This window comes from Macrosteles quadrilineatus, unplaced genomic scaffold (assembly GCF_028750875.1).
Source record: "Macrosteles quadrilineatus isolate MER2022 unplaced genomic scaffold, UCM_ALF_1.0 Scaffold_2__2_contigs__length_208266976, whole genome shotgun sequence".
In the NCBI taxonomy this organism is placed as follows: domain Eukaryota; kingdom Metazoa; phylum Arthropoda; class Insecta; order Hemiptera; family Cicadellidae; genus Macrosteles; species Macrosteles quadrilineatus.
The window spans coordinates 21,147,984-21,169,729 of record NW_026542595.1 but is presented as its reverse complement, the minus strand read 5'-3'; the positions used below and the strand labels follow the sequence as shown (position 1 = coordinate 21,169,729).

At 34.0% G+C, this 21,746-nt stretch overlaps 1 protein-coding gene across 1 annotated transcript in view; it reads left to right on the top strand.

Moving 5' to 3' along the window:
* The first annotated feature begins 16,338 nt into the window (after window positions 1-16,338).
* LOC128985523 (lysine-specific demethylase 3A-like) overlaps window positions 16,339-21,746 on the top strand; it is a 46,414-nt gene continuing 41,006 nt past the window's right edge. The window contains exons 1-3 of the mRNA XM_054405108.1: window positions 16,339-16,450; window positions 18,943-19,674; window positions 20,416-20,611. Coding sequence (XP_054261083.1) covers window positions 18,948-19,674; window positions 20,416-20,611 — 923 coding nt within the window. The 5' untranslated portion in view covers window positions 16,339-16,450; window positions 18,943-18,947. The remainder of the gene's footprint in view (window positions 16,451-18,942; window positions 19,675-20,415; window positions 20,612-21,746) is intronic.

The window sequence follows — 21,746 nt, the reverse complement described above, 5'->3', positions numbered from 1 at the left end:
GGTAAGAAATATTGTGTTAAACGAATTCATCAATCACGTTTTTTAGGGAACACAATCGTCATACTTATTATTGCTTATCGTCCCTTCATATAACTAAGATTTTAATGACTTCACTCTATCCAACGCAGTTAGCTGAATTTACATAAAACCTTAAGATTAACCGTCGATTTCGACGGGGTTTCACTAGTACCTTATTACCTTCAAGACAAACGCAATAACATATAAAGATAGAAAACCTGATAAAAAATAACACTGGTATGACTGTTTTTGTGTCGCGTAGTATATATTTAGTTCTTATGATTCTATCATATTGGTTTGTTGGTCACATAGTTGCAGACAAGTACTTATACCACACGCACTATCATAGTTTTTTAGACACAGACCACAAAAATGCCATATCTCGGTCATTTTTAATTGGATTTTCTACGTCGATGTGTCATTACGTTTGTGTCATAATTTACAGTAAAAAGCATTCTTGTGTTTATTTTAAGATTTACTGGTATAACGTTACTACTGTTAAAAATGTTTAAATGGCTGCCATATTAAATTTTAAATTTATAAATTGTAATATATTCTTGCAAAACTAATTAAACTAGCATTAAAATTTATTTACAATTTAAAATTTTAAGTAACATGGATATAAAAAAACCAAAATGGTGGCTCTGTGTGTAACCATTGATTTACAGGTGCTTTAAATGTGATACTGTATTTATACATTCGTTATTAACACAGAAATTATATTCTAAACGGTTGGTACAGAGTTACTTAACCCCTTATAGTTCGACAGAATTGTTATAACAAACTCACTACTAGATCATAAATGACCAGAAATATATTTTCATCAACATCATTAGGAGTACTGGTTAGATGACGTATTTTCTCGTCACACAATTGGTATTTGGAATGTGATGTTTGCAGTAAAGATTTGAATAAAACTTGTTCAATATCGTACAAAACTGTGATTTTATTATTTTGTATAAACAAATCTTTCAATAAGTCTTAATTTACGACTCAACGAAATAAACTATGACCAATGGTTGTATCACCAGCGTTGCCTTAGTTTTTGTGTTAAAGATGTTCGCTTATGAGGCTACCACGTAAAATCAAAACAATTGTTAGGTTGCAATTGAGGTCAATCACACTCTCGCAGTTACTTCCCTGCAAAGTGACCCGAGTGACCCTACGTAAGGAATATCTAAGAAATAGCAAATTAAATCCTTGTACGCTAATCACTTATATTTCCTTTACCTTTCCTAGTACTAAACACTGATTCCCTTCATTGCATTATTTGTTAACGGAAGTCCATTCAAATTCTTGCGTCGAATTGTTGTAATGTCAACCCTATCCTTCTGGGAACGTCAGACGTCCGGTGTCGCTGGAGGCAACAAACTCCATCTTCTGTCTCGCTCAACCCCCACTCTAGCGCTTGCTACCCCTCAACTGCCAGGAAAGGCCATAAATCAGGCGATTAACTTCAACAATACCCGGGTAGGATTATGGGACGACCTCCGTCTCCCCGGAAGGATAGTTAGGGCAGTGGAAGGCGATGTGGGGTGGCGGAAGTTGACTGGGGGCGGCGGAAAGGAGACCTAAGGTAAGGGGATGGGCGGAGATCGTGGCGGAAGGATAGTTAGGGTAGCGGAAGGCGATGTGGGGTGGCGGAAGTTGACTGGGGGCGGTGGAAATGAGTCGTAAGGTAAGGAGATGAGGAAAAAACTGCTATGAAAAATTGGCTCGTTACAACTCTAACAGCTTTTTGGGTAAAAACAAAGTAAAAAAGTAAAAACCGTATAAGGAAGATAAACAATACCCCCACCACACCAAACCTGCAGACTAAGCGTATTTCCATTTGTCTGGCTGGATTTTTTTTACTAAAATATTCTCTTTTTATTGTCAGATTTATTTCCTATTTAAATAGCATATTTTGTTTGTAATAAGTACTTAGGTTTGCAGCTAAAGGGAAGGTAATGAGGTCTGTTTTTTTATTGAAATGTTGATAGCTTAGTTAAAATATCTTCGTAACCATTAGGCGTACAACAACGATTTGATACACTAAATTATTTCTTTTTTAATCTCTACAAAATGGTTTGGGAAGAAATTCTGAAATTTAATGTTCTTAGGGTCAAAAATGGGAAAATCCCATTGTTACCCCTTTAGGCCCTCTTCCCATAATCCGATCAAGCTGGTTCGCAAACTCGTTCAAATAAATGTGGATTTACTCGTAGGTCTTACCATATGAGACCTACGGTAATAGCTTATTCTTCTTATAGGAGATTTGCTAAAAAAATTAAAAGTTGGCCTATTTCGATCTTTTATGTAATAAAACATACGTCTCCCAAAAGATGAAGCCTCGTTTTAATTTCCTGGGTAATTTTTAGCAATATTTCACATTCGAACATTATACAGAACTACCATGAACTAAATAAATACATTCGCTCATTAATTACACTACATGCCTAGTATTACCAAACTGGTAATCGTCATCTCCAAACAAATCACATAAACAATGGAACATAGCCGAGGATATAACATAAACTAACTTTTATACTAGTATTTCCTGTTAAGTGTAAACATTTTATTTCATTTCTTGTCAATATCAACATTTTGAAACTTCATAGAAGAAACAACAACACTTATGAACGTGTTATTTCCTAAACACATTTATAGGCCTATTTATTTGTGATTTTATTGTTATTGTATTTACAGATAAATTTTCGCTCCAAACAACTTTTCAAACAAACACTATTGTAAATAATTACATTTACACATAAATAAATAAATTAGGTTTTTATTATCAAGCGTTCATCAACGTACAAATTGTTTTCCATGACAACTTTTGTGAAATTAGGTAAATACACTAAATCAATACAAGAATCTATACATAAAATAAAAATTCGAAGTATCTATACAGTTTAGGTAAACATTTCTTTTACACGTTATTTTCTTAAGCCCATTATAACTGTACTCTTTTTATAAATGTATCAAACCCAATTCAAAATATTGATACATTACAATTCACATCCAAGGAACAGTCAACAAGCAGAAAGACGGTTGTATAAATTCTTATAATAAATTTCTCAGTTAGATTCTTTTACTATTTCAAGTTATTGACAAAAATTAGTTTTTTATGTTACAACTGGCCAACGAATTTGATTAATAAAGCAATAACCAACCTATTTCAGGATTGATATTTATAATTTTGATCTTGTTAGATAACATCATTAAAGTTTGAGTGGTTGGATGAACACAAATCCCTCTTATGTAATCCTCAGCTAACTGACTGACGTGCAAATTATTTGGCGAACTACAGAAAAATAGCTCTGAGGTTGATGGTCTCACGTGAATGGCTATAACTATAGCCTTTCTGATCATTTTTATTTGAACTGATACAACAGAGTGTTGCTTTATCCATAGAACATCTCAACACATAGAGCTAAGTTATTAGATCAAAATAATTTACCAAATTATAACAGATCAATCAAAAATCCTTCTATTTTATTAGATTAAAAATGAACACCTAAAGCCTACAATTAGTGTTTCATGTGATTCAGATCCATCGTTAAATCAACTTACAAAGCTCCCGTACGTAAAAAAAAAAAACTAAAATGAAATACCATACCATAAATAAATGTTGCTTACCAGGGTTTTATATTTCCAGTGCTAAATTATTAAGTTATTCGTTCAAGTCCCAATTTTAGTTGCAATATTATTCCTCCGTCGAACGTTCCCGCTCGAGTTATGAAAGGTTAATCTTATTCTGGAGGGTTCGGTTACCGTCGCCTCCTGAATAATTAATTAGTGGTTGTATTATGTCCAACTTTTTCACAAGTATCAAATCTCACAAGTTGAAACTTATTGAAACTTCATAATTAAGAAGCGAGCAGCGAGAATATTAATTACCTCTACCTTTACAAAAACATTCCAAACTGGCAAACTGGTTCAAACTTTTATGAAGCGGGGGACCACAGTAACTTGAACGGATTAATTTAACTATGTTAAACATATTGAGACTGAAGTGTAAAGGGAATTTAAACTCTTCACAAATAACTAGGATTGCTTTCATAGCAGTAAAAGTCAGTTTTTGAGCGGAGCGATCGTGATTCATGGATTTTAATAAAGCAATAAATAACAAAATTATTATAGATATAATACAAAATATACAACTATTTCATAAATTTAACTTATCAGTTTCGCTCGGAACTGTCAACGTCTATCACAAGTTTCATGTGTAAAAATGTGAACCTACATACATATCCTTTGTATTGGTATTATGCCTGTGTTTGCTTGCTAATGTCATCTGGTGAATCCACAGTTCTGGTTGAACCCGTCCTTGAACCTAAAACAATCGACATTTTTCAATCTTGGCCAGATTTTGCAATTCAGGCAGAAATAATCTCTGCATGGATCCATATGATCAGCAGATGAAACTTTTTAAAGACTCACCTGCTTTAAAAGAATTGCACAAATAGTTGGATTATGAGGGTTTTTTTTGTACATTTAACATAGTTAAGAAAAGCATGGGTTTGAAGCAAGTGTTTTACATTCAACTATCTCAAAACGTTGCCAGAAGTAGTTGTTCGTGCGTTTCGGGCATTTATTCCTCGTCTTCATTTTCTATAAATATCAGGTAGATTTTGAGAATGCATTCAGAAATTTTCCTTAATATGGCACTCTTGTGCGAATTAGGTATTATCTTGTAAAACGAAAACGCAAAAAAATACTTAATCCTTCTTGGGCAATTATATACCTCAAGTCGTTGCCAACACAACAATCAATACAACAAATGTGTTGCAAACACGATGATATCATAAAAATTATTTCAAAGTATGTTTCCAATTGCGACTTAAACGTAAATTTAAGACTTTCTATGTATTATTTGATCAGTGGTCATCTAAATTTTTCCTTTGTACTGTGCTTAGGTCGTGGCTTGATTTGAACATATTCTATGATTCTTATTTTTTTTACATTTACGTCGTTATTTTGTAACCATCATGGAAACCCATAAGGCTAATGTTAAAATTTAAAAACTTTGAGTTACTTTTAAATTACAAAGGCATCATCAAAAATTGAAATTGGTTTCGTCTAAACCTTCCAAACATTTTTCAAAGCAACCTTAGCAAGTTTGGCTAAAATATGTTCAGCCGTTACTGAGTAATGTGTTAGAAAGTTTGTATTGAAGTCGATCCCAAAGAGCTTCGCTTCGCTCCGTTCAATTATTACATTTACAAAACAACATTAAATAAATGTCCACATTCATGGAAGAATGCCGTAAAAAATAATTTTTCTGTCAACAGAGTGTGAAAATCAGATAGCCTGTAAATGTTCTAAAATGGAAACCAAGCTATAATATACTGATTGATGAATTTATGACCAGAGTAGTTAGGAGAAACACAAATTGATGTAAGTGTAGGCTAAATGAGCTTCCTAATTTTTACCCAGATAAATTGTTCAAACACATATTACGCTAGAAGGTCTATAATGATCTAAAACTAGACGTGATTCTGGCAAAAGTACAAGCTTTCAGCATTTAACACTAAATAATGTTGAACTAAACACGACCCAAAAATACAATATAATTACTTAGGGTCGAGGTAGTTTAATTTTTTTATCTTAGCGTTTAAAACGTGCTTAGTGCAATTCAGGAGCATTCAAACGTGAATAATAGTTTTAATAATATAATAAAACTGCATATTTTTACATAATTATAGTAAATATTTACTAAAAGTGAATACAATGTGCGTTAGGCTGGCTACATATTGTAATTTCGTAATTGCTATGGAACTGTTCATTATGTAGCCTAATTTAAGGAGCTTTATTTATAAAGCGCAAAATAGAGATGACGTAGAGCAGTCTCCTTATTCTACTCTGTGATACAATCCTTTACATTTTAGAAGTTGTGCTCAGCTGTTAAATGATCATTCTATTTTGTTCACGTCGTATTGCGTTGTAAAACTATTTATCCATGAAACAGGAGATGTATTTAAACAAGGGTAGTGGCATAAAAGCTACGGTGAAATTCAGGTAAAATGTTACTGTGACATAAAGCAGTGATCGAGATTGCTCGTGTAAACATCAATGTGGATCATTTTGATTGCAGATGCGTCGTACTGTTTTATGGTTAACACGTCACTGTTCTAAACGTTAAGGTTTTACCGTTTCCATTAATTTGTCAGTATTTCAATGTCCAATGATTTAGGCCTATCATCAGCCACATTATGCGTACTCAGCCGGTTCCATGACGACTTATAAAAGTTAACCGTCAGTATGTCCGACACTATGCTCGTCAATTATGTACTTATATTGGTACGAGCAAGCTTAAAACATGTTAAATCACGTTCATGTGCGTCATCAGTATATTTGCAGTTATATAAATATAATGTATACACTTATATAATGTGTTTTAATTCACAATATATATGATTCAATTTATTTAATTAAAGATATATTAGCACTCCGTATACATAATCTTGTTCATGTTTATGTTTTTAGCCATATATAAAAGTATAACATATCATTAGCAGTGAATGTGTTAAGTACGTCACATCGTCTTTCAACATGACAACACAGTTCCTTCACAGGAATTAAACTCCACGCAGGTTTGCGATATTAGAATGACCCTATCTAATTGATTGCCCAACAAATTAATGGGCACGGGATTATGGAAATACATCGTATAAACTTTTATGTGTTCTAGTGTTCATAACCCCCTTCTTATAGGAAATAGTTAATGACCATTCTATTTTGTTCACGTCGTATTGCGTTGTAAAACTATTTATCCATGAAACAGGAGATGTATTTAAATAAGGGTAGTGGCATAAAAGCTACGGTGAAATTCAAGTAAAATGTTACTGTGACATAAAGCAGTGTATTATCTTTGTATGTGTATGTGTATTATCTTTAAGTGTTGCCAGCCTATTTCCAAGCGTACACGGATTACGTGCATAATAGAACCACGCTGTTTTGTGTTGTTTCGTTGGAATCCTGATGTGCGTCAAAGTATAAACCATACGACAAAGTATAAACCGTACGGCAAAGTATAAATATGCAGCAATTAGCAGCTTTATGTACTATAAACAGTACAAGGAAGCCAACTTTGTCGGGTGACTGTAGGAAAAAGTATCTAAGCATAGGTTGCATGCACATAAAAAAAGAAGCAATTAAAGGTCTTTACTAGTAAAACACAAGAAGGCCGCAAATTTGAACTCAAACGGACTACGGAGTCAAAAAGATATTTTTTATGATAAATATCTAGATACAAAACAGTTGTACCACCGTATCTATGTTGGTTACAAAAATATTATGCCGTTTCGGGACTTTTGGAACGCCGATAGTTGAGTTGACTAATTCGTTCACAAATCTCTGCTTTATTATAAAACAGGTTTAAGATTTTATAGTTATACCCAGTTTGAAGAATTTATTAAATCAATTTACAGCTTGTTATTGTTGGTTGCTGCAAATTGATTTTTTTTTCTTGATGTTTTTGTCCAGTAATCACTAATGCACTATCGCCTATTTGAGTCATCTTCGTCGTAGATAATCGAAAGATGAACATCAGTTAGGTAAAATGCGAAACGGCCAACAGTTTCTACTGAACAACAACAACAAGAACAATAATGCAAATATCAAATGTAACAAGGTAACTTAATTAATTAAACACGTTTTATCGAGGTGTAACACGGGATTCAGCTGTCCCTGATCATCATGGCTTTAAATAAATTACTTTTCCTACAGTTACCTAACAATGTACATGTTCTCTCACTGATTTGAGAAAGCAAAGTGGCCAATTCGCTCATCAGTGAGACAATGTTAACATTGTCTCACTCGAATTACTTTGTCTCACTCCAGATTTGCAACGTGAAGGCACGAAATAGTGAGCGCGTAACATGCAGGCAACGTCGTATGCGCGCGAAATACGTTGGCAGCACTGGCTGTAAATCAGCTGGTCAGCTGTTGTACTGTTGTATTTGTCACTTCACATTAAATGTTATATTAAAAGTTCACTTCTGTGTAAAAATAGGTTATGTTTCTTCACAAATTTATTTGTTTTATGGTAACTGTAGGAAAAGTATAATGTGCAACTCGAGTTCAAAGTACAATTGCCTCACTCGAGAAACCATTCCTCACTCGCCTACGGCTCGTGAGTAAGGATTTCTCTCGAGTGAGTCAATTGCTCACTTTTCTCACTAGTTGCACAAATAACTATTAACTGATGAAACAGCTGATCTTAGCCAGTAACAATGTTACACAGATCATCTCACACCATTCTACACTCATCCTTCACTCTTAATTGAAAATTATGATAAAAAAAACCTTCCAAACAGGACTTAAAGTTCCTTATTTTACAGACACAGTTCCAATAACACCGAGACCAATCGAGCAACTTGCAAGCAACGACAACGCAGCTGCTCGACACTGTTTTATAGGAGTTCCAGTTTTAGCTCTCTATAATAGACCAGTAAAATTGAACTGTTCTTGGAATTACTTTTTGATGCATTTAATTTTCCAACGCAAAGGAAAGGTTTGAATGAGTTTCCCGAGTCTTCTTGTTGCAGTAACTCTCCTGCATTTTCATCAATAACCAAAATTTAATTTTTTTTCCACCGCAGCAAACCTCTAGACTAGGCGAATTTCCATTTGCCTCATTTGATTTTCACTCAAATATTTCCTTAAAATGTAAGCCTCATATAAAATTTAAAAAATTAATAAATTAGGTTAAATGGAATAATTAGGTTTGCCGCTACAGGGATGGTAAAAAAGTGCGTTTTTATTAAAATGTCAAAAGAATAGTATGAAAAGAAAAATTCCCCTGCCGCAGCAAAAGTGCAGACAAAAGCGAATTTCTATTTATTTGCCTAATTGGATTTTCACTTAAATCTATTTAAATAACATAGGTTTATGAAAATCTATAGGTTTATACTACAGGGAGGTAACAAAGTGTGTTTTTTTGTGTAAAATATTAATAGCCTATTATACAATTAATAAACTTGCCAAGTTTGATCAAAATGTATTAATAAACAAGCAAACTACCACAGTATACTTTTTCTCAATTATATACCTCAAGTCGTTGCCAACACAACAATCAATACAACAAATGTGTTGCAAACACGATGATATCATAAAAATTATTTCAAAGTATGTTTCCAATTGCGACTTAAACGTAAATTTAAGACTTTCTATGTATTATTTGATCAGTGGTCATCTAAATTTTTCCTTTGTACTGTGCTTAGGTCGTGGCTTGATTTGAACATATTCTATGATTCTTATTTTTTTTACATTTACGTCGTTATTTTGTAACCATCATGGAAACCCATAAGGCTAATGTTAAAATTTAAAAACTTTGAGTTACTTTTAAATTACAAAGGCATCATCAAAAATTGAAATTGGTTTCGTCTAAACCTTCCAAACATTTTTCAAAGCAACCTTAGCAAGTTTGGCTAAAATATGTTCAGCCGTTACTGAGTAATGTGTTAGAAAGTTTGTATTGAAGTCGATCCCAAAGAGCTTCGCTTCGCTCCGTTCAATTATTACGTTTACAAAACAACATTAAATAAATGTCCACATTCATGGAAGAATGCCGTAAAAAATAATTTTTCTGTCAACAGAGTGTGAAAATCAGATAGCCTGTAAATGTTCTAAAATGGAAACCAAGCTATAATATACTGATTGATGAATTTATGACCAGAGTAGTTAGGAGAAACACAAATTGATGTAAGTGTAGGCTAAATGAGCTTCCTAATTTTTACCCAGATAAATTGTTCAAACACATATTACGCTAGAAGGTCTATAATGATCTAAAACTAGACGTGATTCTGGCAAAAGTACAAGCTTTCAGCATTTAACACTAAATAATGTTGAACTAAACACGACCCAAAAATACAATATAATTACTTAGGGTCGAGGTAGTTTAATTTTTTTATCTTAGCGTTTAAAACGTGCTTAGTGCAATTCAGGAGCATTCAAACGTGAATAATAGTTTTAATAATATAATAAAACTGCATATTTTTACATAATTATAGTAAATATTTACTAAAAGTGAATACAATGTGCGTTAGGCTGGCTACATATTGTAATTTCGTAATTGCTATGGAACTGTTCATTATGTAGCCTAATTTAAGGAGCTTTATTTATAAAGCGCAAAATAGAGATGACGTAGAGCAGTCTCCTTATTCTACTCTGTGATACAATCCTTTACATTTTAGAAGTTGTGCTCAGCTGTTAAATGATCATTCTATTTTGTTCACGTCGTATTGCGTTGTAAAACTATTTATCCATGAAACAGGAGATGTATTTAAACAAGGGTAGTGGCATAAAAGCTACGGTGAAATTCAGGTAAAATGTTACTGTGACATAAAGCAGTGATCGAGATTGCTCGTGTAAACATCAATGTGGATCATTTTGATTGCAGATGCGTCGTACTGTTTTATGGTTAACACGTCACTGTTCTAAACGTTAAGGTTTTACCGTTTCCATTAATTTGTCAGTATTTCAATGTCCAATGATTTAGGCCTATTATCAGCCACATTATGCGTACTCAGCCGGTTCCATGACGACTTATAAAAGTTAACCGTCAGTATGTCCGACACTATGCTCGTCAATTATGTACTTATATTGGTACGAGCAAGCTTAAAACATGTTAAATCACGTTCATGTGCGTCATCAGTATATTTGCAGTTATATAAATATAATGTATACACTTATATAATGTGTTTTAATTCACAATATATATGATTCAATTTATTTAATTAAAGATATATTAGCACTCCGTATACATAATCTTGTTCATGTTTATGTTTTTTAGCCATATATAAAAGTATAACATATCATTAGCAGTGAATGTGTTAAGTACGTCACATCGTCTTTCAACATGACAACACAGTTCCTTCACAGGAATTAAACTCCACGCAGGTTTGCGATATTAGAATGACCCTATCTAATTGATTGCCCAACAAATTAATGGGCACGGGATTATGGAAATACATCGTATAAACTTTTATGTGTTCTAGTGTTCATAACCCCCTTCTTATAGGAAATAGTTAATGACCATTCTATTTTGTTCACGTCGTATTGCGTTGTAAAACTATTTATCCATGAAACAGGAGATGTATTTAAATAAGGGTAGTGGCATAAAAGCTACGGTGAAATTCAAGTAAAATGTTACTGTGACATAAAGCAGTGTATTATCTTTGTATGTGTATGTGTATTATCTTTAAGTGTTGCCAGCCTATTTCCAAGCGTACACGGATTACGTGCATAATAGAACCACGCTGTTTTGTGTTGTTTCGTTGGAATCCTGATGTGCGTCAAAGTATAAACCATACGACAAAGTATAAACCGTACGGCAAAGTATAAATATGCAGCAATTAGCAGCTTTATGTACTATAAACAGTACAAGGAAGCCAACTTTGTCGGGTGACTGTAGGAAAAAGTATCTAAGCATAGGTTGCATGCACATAAAAAAAGAAGCAATTAAAGGTCTTTACTAGTAAAACACAAGAAGGCCGCAAATTTGAACTCAAACGGACTACGGAGTCAAAAAGATATTTTTTATGATAAATATCTAGATACAAAACAGTTGTACCACCGTATCTATGTTGGTTACAAAAATATTATGCCGTTTCGGGACTTTTGGAACGCCGATAGTTGAGTTGACTAATTCGTTCACAAATCTCTGCTTTATTATAAAACAGGTTTAAGATTTTATAGTTATACCCAGTTTGAAGAATTTATTAAATCAATTTACAGCTTGTTATTGTTGGTTGCTGCAAATTGATTTTTTTTTCTTGATGTTTTTGTCCAGTAATCACTAATGCACTATCGCCTATTTGAGTCATCTTCGTCGTAGATAATCGAAAGATGAACATCAGTTAGGTAAAATGCGAAACGGCCAACAGTTTCTACTGAACAACAACAACAAGAACAATAATGCAAATATCAAATGTAACAAGGTAACTTAATTAATTAAACACGTTTTATCGAGGTGTAACACGGGATTCAGCTGTCCCTGATCATCATGGCTTTAAATAAATTACTTTTCCTACAGTTACCTAACAATGTACATGTTCTCTCACTGATTTGAGAAAGCAAAGTGGCCAATTCGCTCATCAGTGAGACAATGTTAACATTGTCTCACTCGAATTACTTTGTCTCACTCCAGATTTGCAACGTGAAGGCACGAAATAGTGAGCGCGTAACATGCAGGCAACGTCGTATGCGCGCGAAATACGTTGGCAGCACTGGCTGTAAATCAGCTGGTCAGCTGTTGTACTGTTGTATTTGTCACTTCACATTAAATGTTATATTAAAAGTTCACTTCTGTGTAAAAATAGGTTATGTTTCTTCACAAATTTATTTGTTTTATGGTAACTGTAGGAAAAGTATAATGTGCAACTCGAGTTCAAAGTACAATTGCCTCACTCGAGAAACCATTCCTCACTCGCCTACGGCTCGTGAGTAAGGATTTCTCTCGAGTGAGTCAATTGCTCACTTTTCTCACTAGTTGCACAAATAACTATTAACTGATGAAACAGCTGATCTTAGCCAGTAACAATGTTACACAGATCATCTCACACCATTCTACACTCATCCTTCACTCTTAATTGAAAATTATGATAAAAAACCTTCCAAACAGGACTTAAAGTTCCTTATTTTACAGACACAGTTCCAATAACACCGAGACCAATCGAGCAACTTGCAAGCAACGACAACGCAGCTGCTCGACACTGTTTTATAGGAGTTCCAGTTTTAGCTCTCTATAATAGACCAGTAAAATTGAACTGTTCTTGGAATTACTTTTTGATGCATTTAATTTTCCAACGCAAAGGAAAGGTTTGAATGAGTTTCCCGAGTCTTCTTGTTGCAGTAACTCTCCTGCATTTTCATCAATAACCAAAATTTAATTTTTTTCCACCGCAGCAAACCTCTAGACTAGGCGAATTTCCATTTGCCTCATTTGATTTTCACTCAAATATTTCCTTAAAATGTAAGCCTCATATAAAATTTAAAAAATTAATAAATTAGGTTAAATGGAATAATTAGGTTTGCCGCTACAGGGATGGTAAAAAAGTGCGTTTTTATTAAAATGTCAAAAGAATAGTATGAAAAGAAAAATTCCCCTGCCGCAGCAAAAGTGCAGACAAAAGCGAATTTCTATTTATTTGCCTAATTGGATTTTCACTTAAATCTATTTAAATAACATAGGTTTATGAAAATCTATAGGTTTATACTACAGGGAGGTAACAAAGTGTGTTTTTTGTGTAAAATATTAATAGCCTATTATACAATTAATAAACTTGCCAAGTTTGATCAAAATGTATTAATAAACAAGCAAACTACCACAGTATACTTTTTCTCTATAAGAATAAGATGAGAATTATAAATTAATTTTTTTTCTCCAAATACTGTACAAAACACTTCAATTTGCTAAATTATTTAGTTTTTAACCTCTTCAAAATAGTTGAGGGGGATAATTTGAAAATTGTAAGTTTTCAGGGTTCCCAACCTGTTCCCAACGTCAGATCATGCTGGTTCACAAACTCAGTTATCGCGTTCACAGACACACACATACACGGGTCTCTGCCGAATACTCGCAAACACCAAATTGTGGCGTCTTTCAAACTGCGGCCACCAGTGGATGAAGGAAAGTGGCAAAACCTTGCGTACATCGAGCAAAACTTTGCGTTGTAGTGTAGTGCTTGAGCAGTGTGTTTGCCCCTCCCTCCCCCTTAATTCTCGCGTGTGCTGCAACGAAGTATATACTTCGAAGGCTGATAGTAATGATGAACAAAATGCAAGTCCTGTACATAGAAGCTTTTGTAAATGTAAGAAATCCAACTGCTAGTTCTAAGGAGAATTGTGTAGGATTAACAGATGTTTGTGATGAGGGAGAAGTTGTAAAAAAACTTTGACGGTTATGTAACTTCTAGAAGTAGAGTAGTCATGAATCCTAAATGTTTGACTTTTAGTCCAAAGAAGTCAAAGTATTTTTCATTGTTTTGTTCTATTCTAAATGAGGGACATGTTATATACAGGGTGTTTCAGAATCCGTGTCGGATATTTTGTGGTAGTGTTCCTGGGTAAGAAACAAATCTAAATATCATATTTAAATTGACCGAAGTCCTTAGTTACTCACACAGCCGCCATTTTGTTTTTTTTATTAGTTGTTTTCTAAAAAATGGTAAGAGATGCGAAATTGAAACTTTGCAAAAACACTTATGATGACTAGACAAAGCTAAAAAAAATTATGAACATGTTTTAAATTCATGAAAAAATGGCGGCCATTAAAATTTTGTTTCTTAAATTACTCAAAAACCGCTGAGTTTACACAAAGTTTACAAGGCTAACATTTTTAAGATAATTTAATTACAAATCGATTGACACCTTAATCTTTAAGATTGGATGAATATTAACTGGGTTATAGCAGCTTTAGTAATATGTGACCGTTGGAGGTTAGATGTATTGCATGCCGAGGCATGCGGCCTAAGTCTGCCATAACAATGCAACAGTCTCTGTCCGCTTTGAAAGTTATTTTTAAACGATTTTAGATTATTTTAAACAACAATAAAATACTATATAACCCCAAAATGTGTCTTTTTTATTAATTATCAATCATTGGGATGGCTTAAAATTCACACTAAACACCCAAACTTTTTAAATCAGCTATGGTGAAATTCAACGTACTTGTTTACAAACTAATCAGCTGATTTTATTTTGTCTGAAGATGTTATTGTTTATTCAATGTAGTCAGTACCTCTAACCTTATACTGTACAGTGAGAGTAAACTTTAAAAGTAAGTGTAAAAAGTTAGAGGAACTGACTACATTTACTACAGCCCGAGTCTGGCACTACTGAGAGGACTTTAAGCCTCTCAGTTTGTAATAAATTTTAGAACAAAATTCCAGGATACTGTAACAAAGCCCACCTTCACTACCCTTCATTCATATTTAGGTTAAAATATAAATCTAGATGGCGCCCATCTCAAATGAATATGATTGCCTATGAGTAAGAGGATGTGCATGGCTCAATTATTCTTAAACCCGATATGCACTATGAACTGTAGGTCACTTAGTTGCCAGTAGCTGCATGGGCTATTAATTAACAGCTGTGTCTAAGGAATATTTCGGCCTTAAGTCACTAACAAGACTACAAGATCGCGCCACTCATCCTACAATCATCTCCATTCATACTTGGCAAAATACCTACTTTGTGTATGGTCGCCATTTCATAGAAAAGTAGTGGTATTAGAGTTTAGAAGATGCTTTGGACGATTTTAGATTATAACACTCCTACTTATGAATACCAAAAGATAAAGCCACATGGCCTATTAAATTATATTTGTATGATCATGTCATGTTTATATCTTCTTTAGCTTTAACAATGATTTCACGTTACTTACTTTTATTATAGGCCTAATAATTTAACTAAATTATAAGATTTAATAAGCTAGATATAAGATTTTACAATAATTAACTGTTTCTTGATTAAATCATTTATAATAAAAAAAAGAATACCATCTTCTAGGTATAGGTATCTATATATATATAAAAGGCAAAGCCCTCACTGACTGACTGACTCGCTCACTCATCACTAATTCTCCCACTTCCCACTTACCTAGGAGGCTGAAATTTGGTACACTGATTCTTTAGGCATTAAATAGGAAAACTAAGTAGTTTTTATTCTGATCGGACTCTCGGGCTCCACCCCAGTGGCTCTGGAGTTTCCCATGTTAACCTAATGAGTACTCATATTTAAATGGAATTAATGAATATGAGAATTAATATAATAATTAATATTCATGATGAATATGGATATGAATATTTGTTTGATATGAATCATAACAGCTGTTTCAATTAAACAAGTTGGTTCTGTTCTATGATGTTCAATAGCATTTAAGTTACAAGGATTACCAACAGAGTGCAGCACTATTATTTTTTTTATATTTGACAACAGCTAATTTGAAACCAAAAGGTGAGTGAGCGTAGCGAACGAACTTCAACCCGGAGGCGAGGTAGCGTAGCGAACGAGCTAACCTGAAGGCAAGTGAGCGCAGCGAACGAGCTCCAACCTAAAGGTGAGTGAGCGTAGCGAACGAACTTCAACCAGGACGTGATTGAGCCATGCGAACGAGCTCACATATGAAGTTAAACGGGGCAAAGCCCGCGGGTACAGCTAGTAGGTATATATATATATATATACGAAGATTCATAGGAAGCTACATAGTCCAAGATTTTACCTGCCGCAATAGTGTGTTTAGTGTTTTTATCGGCTGATTATTAAATTTTGGTTATTGTTGTCGTCTGATTCAATTTACATTTTCATTTTCAAGTTGTCTAATCATTTCTTGTTGAAAGGTTATAGAAGAAATTTAACAACTCCTATTTACCGTGCGTGATCCATTTTTTTATCATGCTGATAATGTAAGCTGCTAAAGAGGCTATTACAAAGATAAACATAAGTAGGTGTATTCAATAGTTGTACTAGGATAAGTATTTATATTCTTCCTTCAGTAAACATGATATCACCTGAGATAAGTTAGCTTTAGGTTATTAGTGGGTTAAAATGTGTAAGTTAACTAATATAGGATCATTTTCTTTTAGTGCTAGCTACACTATTTATTGTCACTTATAATGATGGCTTAGTTTGTCATAATTTTTTTACTGGAAGTGTTTGAGTTAACTTAGCCTAGCAGTAAGGTCTGATTGATGGCTAAGTGAAATATCAAGCAGAACAGAGTGGCTGGTGCTGTAAAATCTTAGGGGGAAATCTCTATACTCTACTAACTTTAAAGCCATATATTTTTATCAAATAAGTTAATTCCATTCACCATAAAAGCAATGTGATGTTGGCCAATACTTAGTTTTTGGGCAAAACTTTGATATCAGACTTCATTCTGAACAATAAACAACTGAACAATCAATTTGACTGATAACCAAACTCTTGGCCGAGAACCAAAATCCAAACTTTCTACTTAAGCTAGGTCTGAAGCCTTTTGATTGTAACACAGTAATGGATATTCATTTATACAAATAAGTAATACCGTACCGTATACAAGTGTTTAACTTAATTTTAAGTCTTATAGTACAATGAAGTTGGATATTAAAGTTTTGGCATAAGTTAGGCCTACCGGTAGTTTTGTTGTGCACTTTCTGTACTAAAACTTGTCCCTGAATTAAAACAGCAAAGAAGGGTAAGCCTAGGGTAAACAAAGCAATGTGATGGCAAGACCTCCCGGACGACAAAACCTAACAAAATATTGACATCACAGTCGCCACCCCTCTCTCTGAGTGATCCAATGGTTTGCTTCCTTACCAGACATCAGAACTTTTGAATTTGAAAAATTGGAAAACCTTGTTAAACTTATGTACCGTAACTTAAAGTTATTAGCCTAGCCTTGTCGACTGCCATTTTTCAAATCAAATCATTTGTTTACTTCCCTGTTCCCTCCCACTAAATTAGCAATATATTTTTAATCAGATTTGTACAAAAGGTATGTCATAGACGTAAACTTAGGCCTACATTTCCGATTTGAAATAACTTATATTGATTCCGATTAAAATAACTTATTAAATTATTAAAACCTAGTGTTGTACCAGTACACAATGTGTTAAAGGGCTTAAACTAATTTCAATTCAAGCTGCCTCTAACTAAGTTATTCTTAATTAAAAATATATTATTGTGAAAGTTTGTGAGTTACAGTAGACTCCCTCTTATCCGGACTCCTCGGGACCGAGGCCAGTCCGGATAACGGGTTTTCCAGTTAAACAGACATCCCCAAAAGCTTGTTAAAACGGGCTGCACTTTACTTGACGTCCTACACTCATTCGAATGAAAATATCGATCGATATATCGATTAATCGATTGCTTCATTCGATATATCGTTTGGTTAGTTAGGTAAGGTTAACCTAACCTAACTAACCAAACGATATATCGAATGAAAAGGTTAACCTAACCTAACTAACCAAACGATATATCGAATGAAAGAATCAAATGAAAATATCGAATCGAAAAAACCAATCGAATGAGTGTAGGACGTCAAGTAAAGTGAAGCCTTAAAACGGACCGTTTACTGTGATATTCAAATTAAATTTAGGAGGGCATTGTATTTAGTCACGTGATCACTGGTCTCAAATCTTTCCCACGAGAAAAGTTGTTTCAGTACCACCCACTTTCTACCGATCTAGTCCGGTTAAACCGATGTGCTTATAAAAATTGTCCGGTTAAAGAAATGTAATTTCCGCCGAGTGTAGTCCGGTTAAACAGATGTCTGGTTAAAAGGTGTCCGGATAAGAGGGAGTCTACTGTAGTAAGTATGAAATCACGTATAAACTAACTTGTATGGTAAATTAGAAATTATATAAAATATAGGCTAGCCTATTGCTAATTTAGTGGGAATTAACTAAGTAGCCTACAACATAAGACTTGCAGGTGAAAAGGCTGAGACCTTTTAGCTAGTAGGCTACTGAAGTTGAAGCGACTCGGTGGTCAGCCTTTAAATAAACATTTTGGTAGGTTTTGTCGTATGGAGGACAAGCTGTCGGCTGGACTAGGGGTGTTGCCAGGACGACTCTCCCCACTCCTCTAAGAGTGGGAGGTGGGGGCTGTGACGTCAAATTTCGGTGGATTTTGTCGTCCGAAGGCCTTGGCACGTTCCCAACAAAACTAAAAATACCTATCACTATTGGTATCATCTTACCTGTAAGTTAGAGGGTAAATGTTTGTAAATTACCAAGCTGCTTTAAACTGAGTGGTTATAGTGCTTCCCTAAGGTTGCTGGTTCGATCCTGAGAAAGTCCAAGTCTTTTTAATGGTCTACCAACTGGACCCTGAGCTGTCTTTGATGTTAGGCTTTCAGTAAATAATCCAAAAAAATAAATAGGCCTTAACTAGTTTATTGGTTAAGTGAATTTAAATATTTTATCATCTATTATTAATATGCATTTTTTTTAGGTAAAATGACTCTCCCACGGCTACAAACAAGTTGCCAATCTCAAGAAGATGATCAAATAGAACCTTTGGACCTCAGAGTGCAGAAGAGCAATACCTTGACTGCATCTCCTCTTTTTCACAACAAGCCTCGTTGTAGGTTTCATCATGAACCTCTGGATCTGAGAGTCAAGAAACATGAAGTCCACTTACAAGCAAAGAGTTCTGGAACTGAACATTCTGACCCTGCAATAGACATACAGAGTAGACAGTTTGTACCGTTTTGTGAAGTGGCTTGTGATCACCTATTAGAAGAAACCCCCTCAGAAGATCTAATTCCCCGAAATGAAATTGTTACACGCAAACATTTGTCACACAAATTTAACATTCCAGATGTGCATAATACAACAACATTTCATGGCAGTAACAATGAAGATGTTTCTGTTAATATCAAAGACTTCAGTACATTTGAAGGCTCAAGTGTGTTACAATCGAGAGAGACTGAAATAAAAACTCAGAGAGGAACCCAATCTTTAGAAAAATCAATTATTTGCTTTCCTGAAACCCAAACTGAAAATGGCCCACTTTTCTTGAACAGTGACATTTTATTAGATAATACTTCAAAATCTGTTTATAATATTTTGATTGGCGATGATGTACGTAACCAACAACAAAGTACCGGTAGGCCTGACAGTAATACAGGTTATGAAGACAAAATTGAAATTATCACATTCAGTGAAGAATGTCTGGATCAAGGTAAATAGCTGACCTTTACAGTGTATATTTGTTTATCGTCTATGGTAATGTTCTTGGTCGCCTGCTTACCAATGCAATAGGTTAAAACCATTATCAGCACCACATAAAAAATGTGGTTCATGCAAAACAATTTTACTTTGTTCAAACCAGAGTAGATTTAGGTACATCAGGGCTATTAAAAAATAATGGTGCAAAACTAAACGGTTGGTGTTGGTAAGTCTGTTTCCCTGATTTCAAATTGGTGATTGTTACACCAAATGGAAATGGCATGTTTATGAGTTTTTTTTTTACAAGGATATGTTTTGTCTCAGTTGCTTAGTTGAATAACACAAAGACTGTCAACAAAATCAAAGTATATGAACAAGAATTGAACATTTTTAAATACAGTATATTAGATTAAACCTTTCTTCCAGTGTTCTTGAATAAAATGCTTTATGTGTCGCCCTGTGTATTTCGCCAGCTTGTGTGGCATCTTCAGAGGGTCCTCTTAAACTACCTACCAACTATCTTCTCATCACTAACGCTTTAGTCTATATATTTTCAAAAATATGTACACACATCTACATCGCGTCACTGCAATTGCAGTCAGGTTGGGCAAACAACGAGATGACGGACACGCAGTGGAGTGATAAGATTTAAAATATTAGGAAAAATAAGGCTTTTTAAAACAGTTTTGATTTTTAGGTATTGAGTTACTTTAAAATATGCTAGACTGCAAAACTGTGGTTTCTTCTTTTCTAGATCAGTCCATAAATTTTAAACAGAAGGAACCAAAAAATCCAAATGAGGGTTTCATTCAACGCGCAAGATGTTTTGAAGCTGCTCCAAAGCTACGCAGGTGCAGAGAATGCAGTTTGTCACTGAACAACGCTACCAAGGGATCACAACCGCGTTCTGAAAATGTTCTATGTAGATTTGAAGCTTTTCGGAAACTAAGGTAAATAATTTTAGTTCGATATTTTCTATTGACCTATTGTGTCTATCCCATGCTAAATTCATTTGATTACTAACATAAAGGTATAAATGTTGTAAGACCAAGACATATAAAATAACTAAAAAATAAAAATGGAGTTACGTATAATTAGTTGTAGATAAGTTCTAAAATAATTATAATTATTGTTGATTCGTGATTCAGCAATGTGCTTCATGTATGTCTGAACTTAATAATCAATAGCTCAAACAAAAGCTTGTAATCAATAGCTCAAACAAAAGCTTGTATTTCACTGAAGGTTCATTGACCAAAACATTTAGGATTAGAACTGGTGAAATACCGTACATCTTTAATTGAAGATACAAAAGAATTAAATTTATGTCTTTTGGTTGAGTAATAATAGAGCAGATAAATGAATGATGATGCTTGATGGCAAATCTGTTAGTGCATACCTTTCAAGATTATAAAAATCGGTCACGGTAGAAGAGCTAAATGAATTGGAAAAGGAAAACCAAATTTAACTCCTATAAGAAATGTACAGGAAGGAAGTTGCTTTTGTGCATAACTCAAAATATACGTCAGATAAACAAATGCCGATGCTTGATGTCAAATCTGTGCGTGCATACCTACAATTTAATTTGGAGATAGCCACTGGCTTTAGATTTTAACAATGTTCAATAACGTGAACATTGTTAAAATCTTAAGCCAGTGGCGTAAAAAGGCTCCCAGGGCCCGCAATACAAAGAGCCTGAGAGCCTTTTGAAACCTGAGAGCCTGTGAGTTGAGTTGGTATTAATATTATTTGTGAACATTTGTTGTTTATTATTGAATAACAACAAATAATTCTCATTCTTCTCATAACATGGGCTTTGTTAAATTAAATAAAACTAATTTCTTTATCCAACTTTTATTGTTTTTAGCGAATTTCCCTATAGGGAAGTAGCTATTACCGTAGGTGGCACGGTAAGACCTAGACCCGGGACCGATTTACTTTTTCATTTTGATATCGCCAGAGGCCAAAAACACCATTCGTTCAAATTTTTATATATGTATATATATATAGACATATATATATATATATATATATATACGTCCATGAACGCGATAACTTGAGTAATTTTTGTCCGATTTTGATGAAATT